Source organism: Orbicella faveolata, unplaced genomic scaffold (assembly GCF_042242905.1).
Source record: "Orbicella faveolata isolate gen_17 unplaced genomic scaffold, um_ofav_v1 contig_35, whole genome shotgun sequence".
Lineage (NCBI taxonomy): Eukaryota > Metazoa > Cnidaria > Anthozoa > Scleractinia > Merulinidae > Orbicella > Orbicella faveolata.
In genome coordinates, this window is record NW_028301564.1 from 16747447 (window position 1) to 16762500 (window position 15054).

Genomic DNA, 15054 nt, shown 5'->3' on the forward strand with positions numbered 1-15054 from the left:
TGTAACATTCAACCTCCCCCTAAAAGTGTTTTGTTTAGTTCTCTACAGCAATCCGAAACATTTCCGCTCGTTGGTGTTTCTGTCACACAATATAGTCTTCATGGAATGTAACCCTAAAGGAATTAAAAATTACGAATATTGAGCCACATAAAAAAAACAGCAGTTTTCTAGGAGTGTCCGCCTTAAACTTTATTTCCTGATCTTTGAACATGATAGAGGAGCCAAAACGAAGAGAAAGTGTCTAGATGTGAAGAGAGACGGAAATATCGTAAATATATGGTCGATTCACTCTACCCCACTCGAGTGACCCAGTGATCCTTAAATAAAGACAGAAATATCTTGTTTCAGACCTGCCTTATAATTAGTTCCCTAATTCAGACCAATGTTAAAGGCAATGTTGATACGATTTTATTAGGCAGGATAGCTTCTTCTAAAAAAAAAAAATACCCAATTCAAGGCTAGGTACCGGTACAAAAACCATAAATCATTTGAAACAAAAATGGCCAAAATCGATACCCTTTTTCTGACCAAAACGACTAAGAAAAATCATACGTACCTTTGGGGCTGCACTTACCTATCTAGACGATTTAAGGGAGTACCCTCGGCAAGAAGAAAAGACGTATCAGTAGCTGTTGATAGATGACATAGCCGGATTAACTCAGTATAATGACAATTTGCATCATGTTAATTGCGATACAGATAGGTAGTGTCCATGACTTTGATCAGCGACGTTTAGAGACGAATGAAGTCCAGTCTTGAACAGTCGATTTTTACTAACGCCTAAAATTATCATTCTAAAAAAGTCAAAAGTCTTTTCTTGTCCGTTTCGGTTCCAAACGTAACCTCGTGAGACGTTACATATGTAGGCGGGTGTGTCGCCCTGTGTGCAGGAGGATTTGTGGTGGTTGGTTCTGCCGTACAGTGTGCCCTACTGTGTGCTCTTATTCCTGTCAATATATCTGGGTCTCCCTTGGATAAAGTTCGCTTTGCCTTCCTTTGCCGAGCAATTCATGTTAAAGTTTTCGCTAATATTATATAGTCTTCGCTTCGCAGAGCAATCAGTTAGCTTTTTCAGCTTTAATTTGACTGTTGTTATAAAAAAATTATGTCTGCAGCCCGTATGTTTCTTTTCATTAAAGAACAATTGTTTACAAGTGCAATTTTGATGTATCTGTTAAGACGTCACTCAGTTTAGACTGAGTGACGTTGGTGACCGTATTAACGGGGTTCCACTGTATTGATAACCAGAAACTTATAAAATTACAGTCGTCAATAAATTTTGCAACGACAAGTGGACTGTACATTTGGGAAACTGTACTGCTGTGAATAAACGTTCTTCCACCAATTTTACACCACGACAAATAACAAACACATCTTTAATGACACTACCCTTTGTTTTTACCAGAGCTTTCTTGCTAGTTAACAATAGAAACTTGTACGTTGTGCCTGCAAAATCGTATATTAGCAAGCAATCAATACTGCAAATGTATTTCGAATACAAGTGAAGTAAAGTGCTGTTGGAACCAAGTTGTGTCTCCTCATTGACACCCGTGGAAACATTGTCATTGAATATCCTTTGTTGCTAGGAAACCTTGACCACCTTTCCTTCCCGCAAGCCAAGGGGTTTTTCAGTGCTTTATGCCCCTCTCCACTCTTGCTCCCCCCGCCCCCTTCCCCCCCCCCAACAAAAGAAAACTATATCGTTACGTTTTAACAGCTGACATCCTGTTTCTAACAATTCGATTACTCCATAAATAAATAAACAAACAAATAAATAAATAAATAAATAAATAATGAATATAAGGCCTAGTCAAATCCCAACTCCTAGGAATCAAGAGCGAATAATCAAATTTTTAAATAGTAGAAATCTGACTAAATGTCCTTCACATAAAGATTTCCAAATATTTCTCTATATACATTCTAGTATTAAACTTAACGCTTTGGCAAAATCATTCGCAAATTGAATTGTGATTTTAAACTTGCAGCTTTTTGCACTCGTTCATTAGTTTACTGTACAATTCTGGGATTTTATAATCACATTGTGTCCAATTTCTTTTCTTGAGTCTTCTTGGAAATTAAATTATCCAGTACAGTGTAATGTTTTTAAATCGACCTCCAAAACGTGGCTAAGAAATGAGTGAATGTTGACACTATGTGGACACTCTCCATCCATTGCACACTAATGGTTAAAATACTTTATAATAGCTCAACCAATTAGATTGCAGCATTTAAATTTATTTACTATACCGCTAAAATTTCACTAGTTATTATTAATAATTTTATTATATTTTGATATAATAAAAATGCTTGTTAAAATTTGAAAATCAAAATCGTTATTATTTTGTACTTGTTAAGACTGCCAGGTCTTGGATCCAAACTAAAATGTACTGTATCTGATCAAATATAACCTTGACATGCACAAAAACAGTCAGTAGTAACCCTTTTGTACTAGTTACAAGATTCTAATTCCCACAAATTATCAAATTCAAGATCCTTTCCTTCTCTTCCATTTCTTCCTTTTGCATCCTGTCTCTTTGTCTCCACCAATTCTTGAATTCGTTTTTTAGCATCGCCATATTCCTCCTTGCTAAAGTGGTGTTTTAGCATTGGTGCTCCACCCAAATATAAGGAGTCTGCAAAGCGAGCCAACTTCAGGAGTGACCAAGTGAAACCATCTGTGGCATGACCAGCAAGGGCAATCATCTGTATTTCATTGACAAGTGCATCCTGTGGTCCTACAAAACAGTACAATAATTAATATTGACTGCCATGTTGTGCTCAAATGAATACCACAGACAGCTCAGACTTTACTACTCACTGTTTCACCTTCAGGGAATTCAAATGCTTCAATGACAGCACGCCTGAGAAAGTCGTGTGGAATAGAGCAGTTTTTAATTAGCGTCATAAAACCAAAACCAAAGTAATCAGTTTGGCCAATCACAAAGGACGTAGACAATATGGACAGTAAACCAATCAATATATAGCCCGGTACTCAGCTATTGGATTTTTAGGCCAGGCTAGTGGATTCAGTTCTTTCATTGGCGAGTGGCTTGGGCAAGTAAATTTTTTTTGTGGGGGGTGGGGGGTAGGGGTGTGGAATGTTTGAGGAAGTTCAAATTAAAGCATAAAATTATTGTCAGTACAGGTATTTAACTTTAATTTTAAATTAATTAACCCTGATAGCAAGAAATGTTGTGGGGGGTAGTGAGAATTACTTTTTTGGGGCACAAACATCACAGTGACAGCTTGCCTGATGGGCAAGCTCTAAAACTGGTTTTCTTTGCACCCTGTTTGAATACTTCATTTTTTAACGTGAGCAATTATGATAAACCAAAATTTTTATTTTTCAAAACAACAGGAGCATGTAAACTTGAATCATGAATGAGATACAATCTACATGAACCTGTATCTGAAAGTGTACATTGTTTACCTCTCTATGATTGATTAAGAAAACCTAACAATAAAAAGTCACAACATTTCAACCTCTTGGAAGTCAACAAATGCGTGTTTCCAGTTTTCAAAGCAACAATAAAACAATTGGCTTACAATTCATCTGAATTGACCACAAATTGGCATAGCCCTCTTCGAGTGTGCATGTTGTGCATGCCTTTGTTGTGAAATGTTACTCAATCAGATCAAAAGTGCTCCAAACGTATTTGAAGCGACCATTTGAAAGGTATCTTAACAATAAAAGCATTCAACAACACAAGTGTTCAGAATTCAAGGCAAACAAAAACTCAAAAAATCGAAGCAGAAACGAAAAGAGATTGCTGATTGTGTAGTGATACTACATGTATGTTACAGGAATAATATAATCTCCTTCGCACAGGAGTGGGTAACCCACTTCAGGAATTTTCCCCAGATGGCTGCCTTTATTGCGACCCAGATGTGCTCCACCTAGTTTACGATTTCCTCCAGCTACTTTATTTTAATTTGAAAACCCTGAGTACATGAAGTAAATGCAGTATATTATGCAGACACCATAATGAATAGTGCAAGGAGTTGTTCCTCTTCTCAGGATTCTGCCTCAGACAGAGGGAAGAATTTTGAAAACACTGACAACATTGGCTTCATACAGTGTGTGCACCTGTCCATACAGGAATAGGGGCATGAAATGAGACCATTTTGTTATGAATTCCACAGTAACTGCTCTTACCATAGTGAGAGATTCAGATTATTGACAAAAGTTACCTGAATTTAAAGTAGGGTACTTCAAACAGGTTCCCATTAACATAGGTTTTTTCCCCAGCAATCCAAGTTTTACAAGGCTGTCAAATGTAGCTGAAACACAAGGGGGCTTGTGGTAATTTGATCCTTTTAGAATCCATTCCTCAACACTTCTGGGTTTGTCAGGATGTTTACGAGTATGTTCCACCATCTGATTGAACATACAGTTATCAAGGAATGAGTCTGTCGGTGTGAAATCAATGATCTGGCAGAAAAATTAATACATTAACAAATAATAACTCTATTCATGCAACCCTTACCAGTAAAATAATATTTTTTTTCTTATATAACTAAGAAAATTACTTCACTGTGATTGGCTGAGAGCTGGCAACTTTATCATTAATTTTTAATTTGCACTGCAGTGCAAATTAATTACACACATTCATAAGATTCTCAGTCATATAATAAATGAGCAAAATTATTGTATGAAAGCTCAAGCAATTAAGGATTTACACTAGCTACTTGTGAAATAAGAAAATTATTTTGTAGTGTCACTCATAGTGTAAATTCTCAATAATTACACTTGCCTTCATATGATTACCTGTACTTACATGTAGAACAGTTATAGGCAGAAGAAACAATGGCATTACTACTTCTTCTGCCAACCTCCTGCCTACCCCTCCTAATGCCGTCGAATGAGCCAACAGAAATTAAAGTGCATATGAAGTAAAAAAATAATTGCTGCTTATTTGAAAGGCTTTTCAAAGTGAAGAAGAATGGTGTTTTTCTTTTCGGAATATCTTTTTTCGTTTTAAACCTCATAAAATTGTGCCCCGAGGGCTGGGCAATTAGCCGTCCCATATCTGCTGTCCCAAGAGCGAATCGAAACAAGCTCACCGCATTCAACTGTGCAGTTTTCAGCAACCCGTTGTAGAATTATATCTCATTCTTCTTCTTCCAGTACCAAGCTTGTTGTATACAAAACTGAAATATATAGATGACGAGTTTACTAAATCTTTCTGACCTCGATAACCGTTGTCTTGTATTTAATGCCCAGGCACGATCTTCGTACTTCTGCAATGTTGACCCTGCCAAGAACGAACAAGTCAATAATCACAGCGGCTGTAACATTGCCGTACAATGGCGCGCTCGACTTTCTTCCTGGGACCTCTCCAGAAGTCTGGTTGTGCCACAAAAGACACAACGCTTGAGAGATCTTGAGATTTCTCTCCTTGAAACACTCTATCACGAATCGGTCTGACCGCAAAATTTCTTGTAGATTTCGTGCTATTTTCGGGGAATAATCAGCATCGCCGTCCGCCATTCGAATCGAAGAAGCCCGAACGACCGCGATCGAAGAAGGTTGCTGTGCGTTTCGCTGGACCCGTCGTTAAATACATTTGTTGCTGGCCATAATTACGTCATTGGCATAGTCCAAGTTACTGACAAGTTCAAGCCAATTTGTGTGGGTGGTAAATTGGTTCAACCATGACAACAAAAGAGCTATTTCTGTAGAAATGCCGCCATCTTTGATGCAGTGTAGAACCCAGACCCCCAGCAGCTGTCTTGAGCTGATGACGTAATATAAAGACAAACAATAGACTGCAAGGCTGATACTACGTGAAAAACGTTTCGAGACACCAACATGACAAGAACCGATAAAGTAGGATCGCAACAGTGGACAGTTGTTTCGCCCTTCTTGGGGCTCGTCAGCACTTTGTAGCGAAGATATGTAACGAAGATATAAAACTTCAGACGTCACTTGTTCATCAGATCGCATATTTTTGGAGTGTCTTCTCCGCGCGCCATAACATCAAAGTTTTCATTTTCAACTTCATACATTTTAATTCTAATGCCATCTAAATTTTGACTGGTTACAAGACTAACAAACATCTATCTATCGACCATGGTATTTACGTGGCGAAGTTCTCTTGATATATCATATGATATATGCTTAACTAAAATATTCCTTCGTTAACTTCTCAGTTTCCCTCAAGCATCAGAACTTAGAGGTAATATTATTTTTTGGAATCGGTATGTCAAATTTTGATCATTTTTAATCGAAGCCTTATTTTTATTTTTATCATTGTTATTTTTTTTCAAATTTTGAAAAGCTTTTAAGAACCCAGTTTCTATCAACTTTCTTCAAGTCATGCAGTGTGCGAATGTCTTTACACTTGATCAGATATGTCGAATTATTACAGTACTGGCGTTCCGTAACTTGGGAGGCTAGTTTGCAAGCGCGCGGTCACTTTCTGGGCAATCTGATAGAGGGACGACAGGCACAAAGATATTATCTCATTTGATGAATCTCCAAAACCTCAGGATTAACATTACTAGAAATTTATGGTGTTCACAAAGGAGAATTGAGATCCTTTGAGCTTGGAAGTTAAAAGGGAAAGGGACATGAAACTTAGTCATGAATGTGTCAGCTGTAACAGGCATGAAAATGGCAACAAGCAAAAGTGTTTTTTCCTCGGAATCAGCTTCTTATAACTGTATTGCTGTAACTTTTGACTGCTTGTTTCCGTTATATCTTTTAGAAAGGGCGTATTGAGGAACGTTGGCCTCTTGAACAAAGGAAAAACCCACCTTAATGCTGACACAATTACAGTTAGTCAATTTCCTGAAATAAGTTTAAAAAGGAAACTTCTATTCCGGCGCTTTCTACGGAATAGAAACTACAATGCTAGGAAAGCTATCCTGTTGACAGAACCAGACAGATTAAACCTAACGAGACGATAAATCCCAGCGAGTATACTTTTATTTCTTAAACTGGAGAAGTACGAGCCATAAGAACTGCAATACCCATGACATACGGCGACCATAATGAACGTGCAACTGCGCTATGTAAATATAATTAGCCATAGCTTGTTTTTCTTCTAAACCGGGGTGGGATGGTCTTCAATTTCCTGTGTTGAAACAAAATAAGGCAGGAAAACGGAAGAGCTTTTCAATGTTTTAATGAAATGAATGAAAAAAAAACACCTCAAGTATATCGTACAAGATGTCATTTGAGTGACAAAGGCTGAGTAAGGACCGGAAAAATAATTTGAAGATCTCAAAAATAAATTTCTTTCTTTTTTTTTTTTTTTTTTTTTTGCCAAAGGATTCCCTGAAATGTCGAGCAAAGTGTGTTCTCAATTTCAGGAAGAGACCGATTCAAGTCTCTTTTCATTGATAATTGTTTTCTTTCAATTGAGAAAGGGTTTCTTTTAGTTTCAAGAACAATTTTCAATTAGCACTAATTGGCCTGTCTGTCATGTTATGTATTGAAAATTACCGCAAGTGGAAACTGACTCCTTGCATTACTGTTTTTCACTGCTGGAGGATTTTATTGTCTGCCTGTCACTGGAAATGTTATTTCCCTTTCAAGGAAGTCTGCATTTTTGTCAATATAGCTGCCACGATATTGATTATCAGCTGCAAAGTAACATTGAAAAAACAAAGAGACTTTGAGGATTGATAGCTTTTTTGACTTATGAAACACCTATTCTAAATTAAGGTGGTTAGTACGGTTTGTTTCCTACAGGCCGACTGAGTACAGTCAGTAATTTTCCATATTTCGAGAGCCCTTTCCTCCGTATACATGTATGGCCACCCGGCCACCCAGATTTCGGTGGGCCTTATAGTTGGTGGTCCGATTAACGGGCTTCTATTGTACAAGCAAACATATCATTGCTAGATCGATTCAGTTAAGTAATAAATGGGCTCATTAGGAAGCTAAGAACAATGGTATAAAAACTTGACTAATTTTCAAATTACCGCATAAGGCAAGTAGTCAGTTTGACAGTTGATGCGTGGTGGACTGAAAAGTTGGATGTGTGATGCGTTTTGTTAAAAATATGGACAAAAACCCCCTTTTTATGGCCATCATAGTCATGTATCTGGCACCAGCTTTACACGTGAGTGGTACGGATAACAGTATAGCTGAGTTTTTCCGCAAAATGTCTTGAGAGGAATTTAGGTCTTTAAATCAAAGTGATCGCAGAAGACTCACCTTTCCCTGAGTCGGACTATAACGTTTTTTTTTTTTCGGTAGAATTGACGTAAATAACTAACCTAGAAATTAAATATCTTTTGGTGAATTGAGAATCGATCATCAGCTTCGTAATCAGGTTTACTCGATACTAGAAAAGAAATAAAAAGAGCTAAACTGATATGGTAACATAAAAAACAAATGATACTCAACGAACAACAGAATCTGCAAAATCAATGATAGGATTCCTGTAGTGAGATTAATTGAATAGGTTAAACTTGTTTCATTTGTTAGACCACACAGCTAAATACTGGATGGAGTCTAGCTGCTAATGAAAGTTTGAAAGTTTTGTTCTTGGACCTCTTCTATGATCCTGTTCTTAATATCATTGTTACATTGCAATCCTCAGGGAAAAACAGCAACATTCAAAGTGCAAGTAAAGAATGATGGAGGAGTGTTCAATGAGGTGGTAAAGATTAACCTTGGAAGAAAAATAGAAAAATTTACCGTCCCATCTCAAGATGGCTCTCAGGCGGCAGATATCATCCACGATTTCCGTAAGGTATATACGTAACTCAGCCTGCAGGCCGCAGACTACCCGTGTTCACATACTTGACGTATGATTATCTCACCTATTTGCCGCCAAACCGCTGTGCAGATTTCGTCTGGCCAGAGGCCCGTTTTTCGAAAGCACCGGAAACTTTTCGGGCCCGTTAAGTCATAGCAAAATCTCGAACCTTACGATTACCGAACTGTTTTATTGACATATTCTTAATATGAAAAGAGGTTTCCTTTATACAAGAAGTTTCAGGCGTATATACTTCTCCGTCTTTAGATACAGATGAACTAAAAATGGCTTTACGAGCCCGAAAAGTTTCCGGAGCTTTCGAGAAACGGGCCCCTGAAAGTTAAGTTTACCGGGTAAAATTCAGGAAAGCCGGTCAAAATGATATGTTTTCTTCATTTCTTCAGCCATACGTTTACTGCACCAAATTACCATTTACAAATCTGTTCACTTTCAAGTTCCGCACAACTTTCCGATTTTTCCGACTGGTTTTTACGTTATGGCTATGTAACGAGAATTTTCTATGAATTACAACAGCTTAAAATCTAGGAGACCCCAAGAAGGATCGCCGGAACCGGTGCGGAAGGCAAAGCAAACAGTATTCGTCCCCGGGAAACATCGAGATTCGAGAGAAAATAAAAGTAACTCTTTCCCTCGTGGATCAGTGATTAAAATGAATATATAGCCAGTAACCAGAATGCTATTTAGGCTAACCGGAGTACTGTTTCAGGGACGGATCCAGTGGGAGGGTGCAGGGTTGCGCAACCCCCCCCCCCCCCCCCCCCCACTCCTCTGAGATGGCATGCGACTTCCTAATATAACTGGTATTCTGAGAAAAAAAAAAAAGAAAAAAAGAAAAAAAAAAAAACTCAGTTATGCCATTCCTCTGTCCCTGTGTTTAGGCTAACCGGAGTACTATCAAGGCTATAACTGAAGTGCTATTTAGGCTATCCGGAGTAATACTTAGCCAAACCAATTGCTGAAACTTTGACTGCCGGTCATTTAATCTATTTAAACGCTTGAAAGGCTGCGGGTTACTACAATACTTCGTTTTCTTTAAAACGGGGTAAGGGAATTAGCGATTAGGTGGATTTAGCCAACCATTATATTACGTAAATCCGAGGCTTTTCAAGGTCTAACCGGCAGCGCTAGAACTGTATGGTGCACTCGGGTCTATTTTCAAATCAGATATAAAGATTTTCAACTGAATTCCATCATGCATTTAACCATTTTGTTCTTTCAGAAATTGACGATGATCACTTTTCCGGAAAAGCAAGTGTGTTACTTGGCGCGGCTCAGTGGCAATCTACCAAACCCATTACAGCTGTTTCTTGCCATTAAAAAGGTAAAAATAAACTGACAAAAAGTGCTGGAAGGTCTTCATCGATTGCAAATAGATACTATAAAGTCAAAACACGGTCTCGGAAAGGTCTCAATTGATGGGTTTGTCCGGAATGGAGTGTTTGCTAGCATTTCGGTTGCATTCAGATCAGTTGTTGCTGATCGCATGAGTTGATTGTGAATCTGACGGCAAATGGTCAATTCTCAGGCTATGGCACGCGTCTGCTGGGAATCATGGAAGTTGTATTCAAAACAAGTATCCAGTCCCAGAAGATGAAATACAACTACCACTGAGATTTTGTAAAGGCACGATCTTGAGGGAGTTGGCCGTTCTTTCGGCGTATAGGTCACTTTATTGTATTTTTTTATTTACCTAAGTGAGGGCCACAAGTTTTTTAGTGAATGTTCACTATTATATGTTAACCCTCGATAGGTAAAGGCTTTACTTACTTATTTACTTTCTTATTAATTTATTCCGATTAATATTGATGCTCCGCAACTGCAATTTTTGGTTGACAGATAAGACGCAAGCGATTCCATCAAAAAAGAAGTATTAAAAATTCAGTATTGTTGCCTGGTTCTTTTTTTTTTTAATCCTGGTACCATCATATTGGCACACTGATTAATCGCGCGTCCATGTACAACCAATCAGCCAAAGAGATTGGACTTAATTATCCAGCTGAAAAGTCGCTCAACTGGCCGGTGACCAAGACAATCACAAACGTCCTTATTGCTTTGATGGCGTGTTAACTTACTGGCGAAGGTTTCAAAATGTTAATTACGCACTTCCACTTTAAACTGAGATTCTAGCCCGGCTGGTGTGTATCTGTGTGTGTGTGTGTGTGTGTGTGTGTGTGTGTGTGTGTGTGTGTGTGTGTGTGTGGTTGGGGGGGGGGAGGGTTAGGAGAGGGGAGGGACTCCAATGTCAAATAAGAGGGGTCAAATAAAGCTCAAGCCACATTCAGATTGGTCTCCTTTAGGGGTTTCATTCAAATTTTCCGACGAACAACCCCGACCTTTTCATATGGGATTCAATTCTAGATCTGAAAACAAAATCCTTTCCAGGACTGTTTATGGTACAGTCTTCTTGAGGTAAAATTTCGTCATAGAGCTACATGTATTACAACCAAGAATCGTACAGCTTGGCTTGGTCTATCTACGTACACCCCTTTTACAAACATTACTTACATCCTCTTTATAGAAATTACTTTCTCTCCAGGCCACAGTTGCTGGGAGAAACGATTCTAACGTCGACAGAGTGAAAATCACAATGGAAGTCAAGGGATTGTTTCAATATCACACCAGTCTTAGTGAGGCCATGCGAAAACAGTGCCGAAGCTTCCCCATTTATCGCATCGAACCAGTTGAAGAAGTCATCTCCATCACATCAATCTCTAACCATGCTGGCAAGTGCAGATCAAGTGATCATGTAAAGAATAAATTCTTAGTTGTGACCAAGCAATGGCACTGGTAAATGGAGGGACCATAGAATCTCATGAGAAGTCAGGGCGACGGGAGATTTTTTACCTGGAAGTGGGCAGGGCTTCGTTCAACTCTAAAGAGATCAAATTCTAGAGATCATTGGCATGGGAAGGGGGACTTCAGGAGATAAAAAAGACCGATTCAAGTTTCTTTTCATTGATAATAATTTTCCTTTCAATTGGGGTTTCTTTTGTTTTCGGAACAATTTTTACGTAGCTCAAATTGCTGTCTGTAAGTACATTTATAATGTGTTGAAAATGATCACAGGAAGAGAAAATCACTGGAGCCAAATGTATGCATATGCAAGGCCTATTTATCCCCCAAACTTAAACATCTTTTGATGAGCGCGGAAGAGGCAATTATAACAGGGCCTTGATCAACTCCAAAAATATCAAATTCTAGAGGGGAACATTAGATTATGCAGGGCCTATTTATCCCCCAAACTTTAACATCTTTTGATGAGTGAGGAAGAGGCAAATATAACAGGGCCTCGTTCAACCCCAAATAGATCAAATTCTAGAGGCGATCATTAGATTAGAAAGGGGAGCTCAATCGAAGCCAACGTCGAAGCTCCTTCAGTAATGCGGTAAGACTAGTGAGTTTGTGTCTTCAGTTTTAAGACATGTAGATTTCTCACTTAACATGGCTCTTGTGTACTTTGTTATTTGATTTTACCAACATAGGATCAAGGGTAAGACTGAATTAATCCCTTATTCCCAAGGGAATCCTTCTCAAGTTATTTTAAGTTATATTCCATCATATATTTTCGCTAACGGGTGATTGGTCTAAACACGTCACATGACTGAATACGCCACAACTAAAACTGGGGAAGATCTGAGTGATATTCCCAAATCCTCAAAACTGCATGGGTTGCAAAAAAATATTTGAAGGGGTGCATGGGAAAAGACCCTAAGTGACATCAGATAGACTGCAAGATTCTCCTTGCAAATCGCTTTTCGCTTCCTTCTATGAACAAGGAGAATTCAATATGAGATGAAAAGTCACTCGGGGCTTTTTTCAACACACCCCTTCATTTGAACACGGTAGCCTCCACAGACATTGTCTATTGGCTTCTCGGAACAGATAATGTCCACGGACAAATATGCGAGCACGCATAATGGAGGGTGATGTTTATGTATGGTACCCAGCCAGTTCTACCATGAATATTTCCACCCTCATTTTCATGGAGGAGGAGGAAGGGTGTAAAGTTAAGCAGCCTGGGCAGTCCACATGAGCAAATCCACGACACAGGATTGGCTATCTCTAAACCTTCCCAGTATTTTGGAAACTGGGAGTAATTTGAAAACAATTTGAGCAGGATTACATTAGAAAAATGCCCTATATATGAACCACAATCTCCATTTGGCATGAAAATATGCTGGGAAATTTGTTAGCAGACATCATCTGTTCCTCACGGCTCTCTTGCTTCGCGGAACAATTAATGTCCAAGGAAAAATATCAGAGCATAAAAATTATTTTTGCACCAAATGGAGGCTATTGCGTTTATTATCCTTCAAATATTTTTTGCAATGTGCACTGTTTTCAAAATTGGGGAATATCTCTTGGATATTCCCCAGTTTCAGCTGGGACAGTTGTGACACATTTAGAAAAATCGTGCATGAGCGAAAATATTTGATGGACGATAAAGGCAGTTAACTATCCCACCCTTCATCTTTTCCTGCTTTACTTTATTTCAGGGGATGAGCCGGACTACTCAACATATCGCAATCGTCGAGGCCCTTGCTCTGGCTCTGTTTGTGATAGAGAGGAAGAATGTTATCCAAAACAATGTGGGGCTTCAATATGCTATGAATGCAAAGAAGTGAAAGTCTGCAATCAAATCAACTGCTAGATATTGCTTGTTTCGCAGCGCTGACTTTGGAGGCTGAGGGAAATTATTCATCAATTGTGTAGTTTTAATATTAAACATAAACTACATAATTAAATCAATAAAAAAAACCTTGTTTCAAAAAAAGCAAATATCTTTAGTAGTTTATCTTGATTTATCTCTCAAAACTATTGACCAGGGGGAGAACTCCAAGGCAAATTGTGTGGGGGTATACCTAATGCTAAAATGCTGCTTTTACAGGCCTGGAGCACCCAAGTACTGTTTTCTCTCAAATATGCTTTAAAATGCTGTTTTGGGCTATCTGGAGTGCATTTAAAGCTCGGCAAAGCTTTTATCTGTTTGGCCATACTAAGGGAACTTGAGTCTGGTTCTCAAATTTGGCCATTGTCAATTTCCCGAAAATCTTAGGTCCACTTGCCTTTCCAAAATAATATTATAGCTGACCTTTTTTTCGATACTCAAAACAACGTTTTTATCAATACAAAACAACAGGAATTAATTTTTTTTGTAGCCTGCAATGCAGGCATATTTTGGCAACTGAGCTCAAGCACAATCTTGGATTCAAACTTGGAAGAGGCTTGCAGACAAAAAAGTGTCCTAGTTCCTAAACCAACATGGCAGTAAATCTACTTGATCATGAGCAAATACCGATAACTCATGAACACACGGAAAACGCATGTGCTGCAGACTAAATTTTTCATATTACAAAAGTTTGAGGTGACAATTCTCTTAGGGGAAATCAGAGGGCATTATAAGAGGGGAGTGTAAGACCTACAAAGTACCTTCCATCAAGAACAATGAGGATTAATGGAAGGTATGTGACGTAACATAACAAATGTGACTGAGAAGACACAAACCACAAAAGAAAATGGGTGAAAAATGGAAAAAACGCCCAAAATAATTTCTTGCCCGTAAAATTTTGCTTTGACTGCATGCCTCAAAAGAATATTGATTAGAAATAATTGCCTGGAAGTTAAAGGGAATGTAAGTTTTGGTTATTATTTTACTATCAATGTAGATTTTCAAGCTTGCAGAATAGATGATAGACAGGCCATCTTGCTAAAAGTAAGTCTGGAATTCACCATTCACCATGCATCCCTAGATATAAATTATATTCCAAATAAAACTCAAAATGATCTGTTAGATACTTAGATGTATCTACAGTTAAGCGGAACAAATAAAAACAACATACTGCATAATTTTCAACTTTTTAACGGCATAATTATTTACACAACTTATATACACTAATATGGACAAAAGAATAAGTATGTTTTTGCACTGAAGTGCTCTGTCATACCATTATAAAAACTAAAACCAAAAATATACTTATATTACAAAGAGAATGTTGCGGATGCCTGGGCAAGGCCTTGACGTCTGAAAGGAAAGAAATAAAGTCAGTGCTTTTGTCTGCACAGGATCGGTGGGCCACAAAAAATCTAGGGCTGGGCAACCTGATGAAAAATGCTAGTGTTTAGTTATGAAATGATCCAAGAAGCTCACCGGGATACTTGGAACATGGTCATCATGACCATTGTTCCATCGCCTAGCAAGCTTCATGCTCATGAGGTGCTTAGCATTTTGTCAGAAGGAACCAGTTGGATTGACTATTTAACAATGGTAAGGGTTTTTGCAAAATCAACAAACCAACTGAGAGAGAAGTTGCTTCCAAGT

The 15054-nt window shown here is 38.3% G+C and overlaps 3 protein-coding genes across 3 annotated transcripts in view; 1 reads left to right on the forward strand and 2 right to left on the reverse strand.

Annotated features, from left to right (window-relative positions):
- Window positions 1-1362: 1362 nt before the first annotated feature.
- LOC110042479 (uncharacterized) lies at window positions 1363-5730 on the reverse strand. The gene is made up of 3 exons (XM_020747864.2): window positions 5192-5730; window positions 4192-4432; window positions 1363-2735 (listed from the first exon to the last, which is right to left on the reverse strand). The coding sequence occupies exons 1-3, from the start codon at window positions 5489-5491 to the stop codon at window positions 2449-2451; spliced, it is 828 nt and encodes a 275-aa protein (XP_020603523.1). The 5' UTR covers window positions 5492-5730; the 3' UTR covers window positions 1363-2448.
- Window positions 5731-7915: 2185 nt separating this feature from the next.
- On the forward strand, window positions 7916-13514 carry LOC110042093 (uncharacterized). The gene is made up of 5 exons (XM_020747435.2): window positions 7916-8072; window positions 8556-8708; window positions 9955-10056; window positions 11272-11458; window positions 13232-13514. The coding sequence occupies exons 1-5, from the start codon at window positions 7995-7997 to the stop codon at window positions 13384-13386; spliced, it is 675 nt and encodes a 224-aa protein (XP_020603094.1). The 5' UTR covers window positions 7916-7994; the 3' UTR covers window positions 13387-13514.
- A 1065-nt stretch (window positions 13515-14579) lies between these two features.
- Window positions 14580-15054, reverse strand: part of LOC110042105 (EF-hand calcium-binding domain-containing protein 10-like) — a 2080-nt gene continuing 1605 nt past the window's right edge. Inside the window, exon 4 of the mRNA XM_020747446.2 lies at window positions 14580-14757. Coding sequence (XP_020603105.1) covers window positions 14715-14757 — 43 coding nt within the window. The 3' untranslated portion in view covers window positions 14580-14714. The remainder of the gene's footprint in view (window positions 14758-15054) is intronic.

Excerpts from the sequence above, each read along its gene's own strand:
- LOC110042093 (XM_020747435.2), top strand. The coding sequence starts at position 7,995 with ATGCGTTTTGTTAAAAATATGGACAAAAACCCCCTTTTTATGGCCATC. Across the intron at positions 8,709-9,954 it reads TCATCCACGATTTCCGTAAG|AAATTGACGATGATCACTTT; the intron begins GTATATACGTAA and ends TTGTTCTTTCAG. Across the intron at positions 10,057-11,271 it reads TGTTTCTTGCCATTAAAAAG|GCCACAGTTGCTGGGAGAAA; the intron begins GTAAAAATAAAC and ends CTTTCTCTCCAG.
- LOC110042479 (XM_020747864.2), bottom strand. The coding sequence starts at position 5,491 with ATGGCGGACGGCGATGCTGATTATTCCCCGAAAATAGCACGAAATCTA. Across the intron at positions 4,433-5,191 it reads ACAAGACAACGGTTATCGAG|ATCATTGATTTCACACCGAC; the intron begins GTCAGAAAGATT and ends TTTTTCTGCCAG. Across the intron at positions 2,736-4,191 it reads GTACCCTACTTTAAATTCAG|GACCACAGGATGCACTTGTC; the intron begins GTAACTTTTGTC and ends ACTGTTTTGTAG.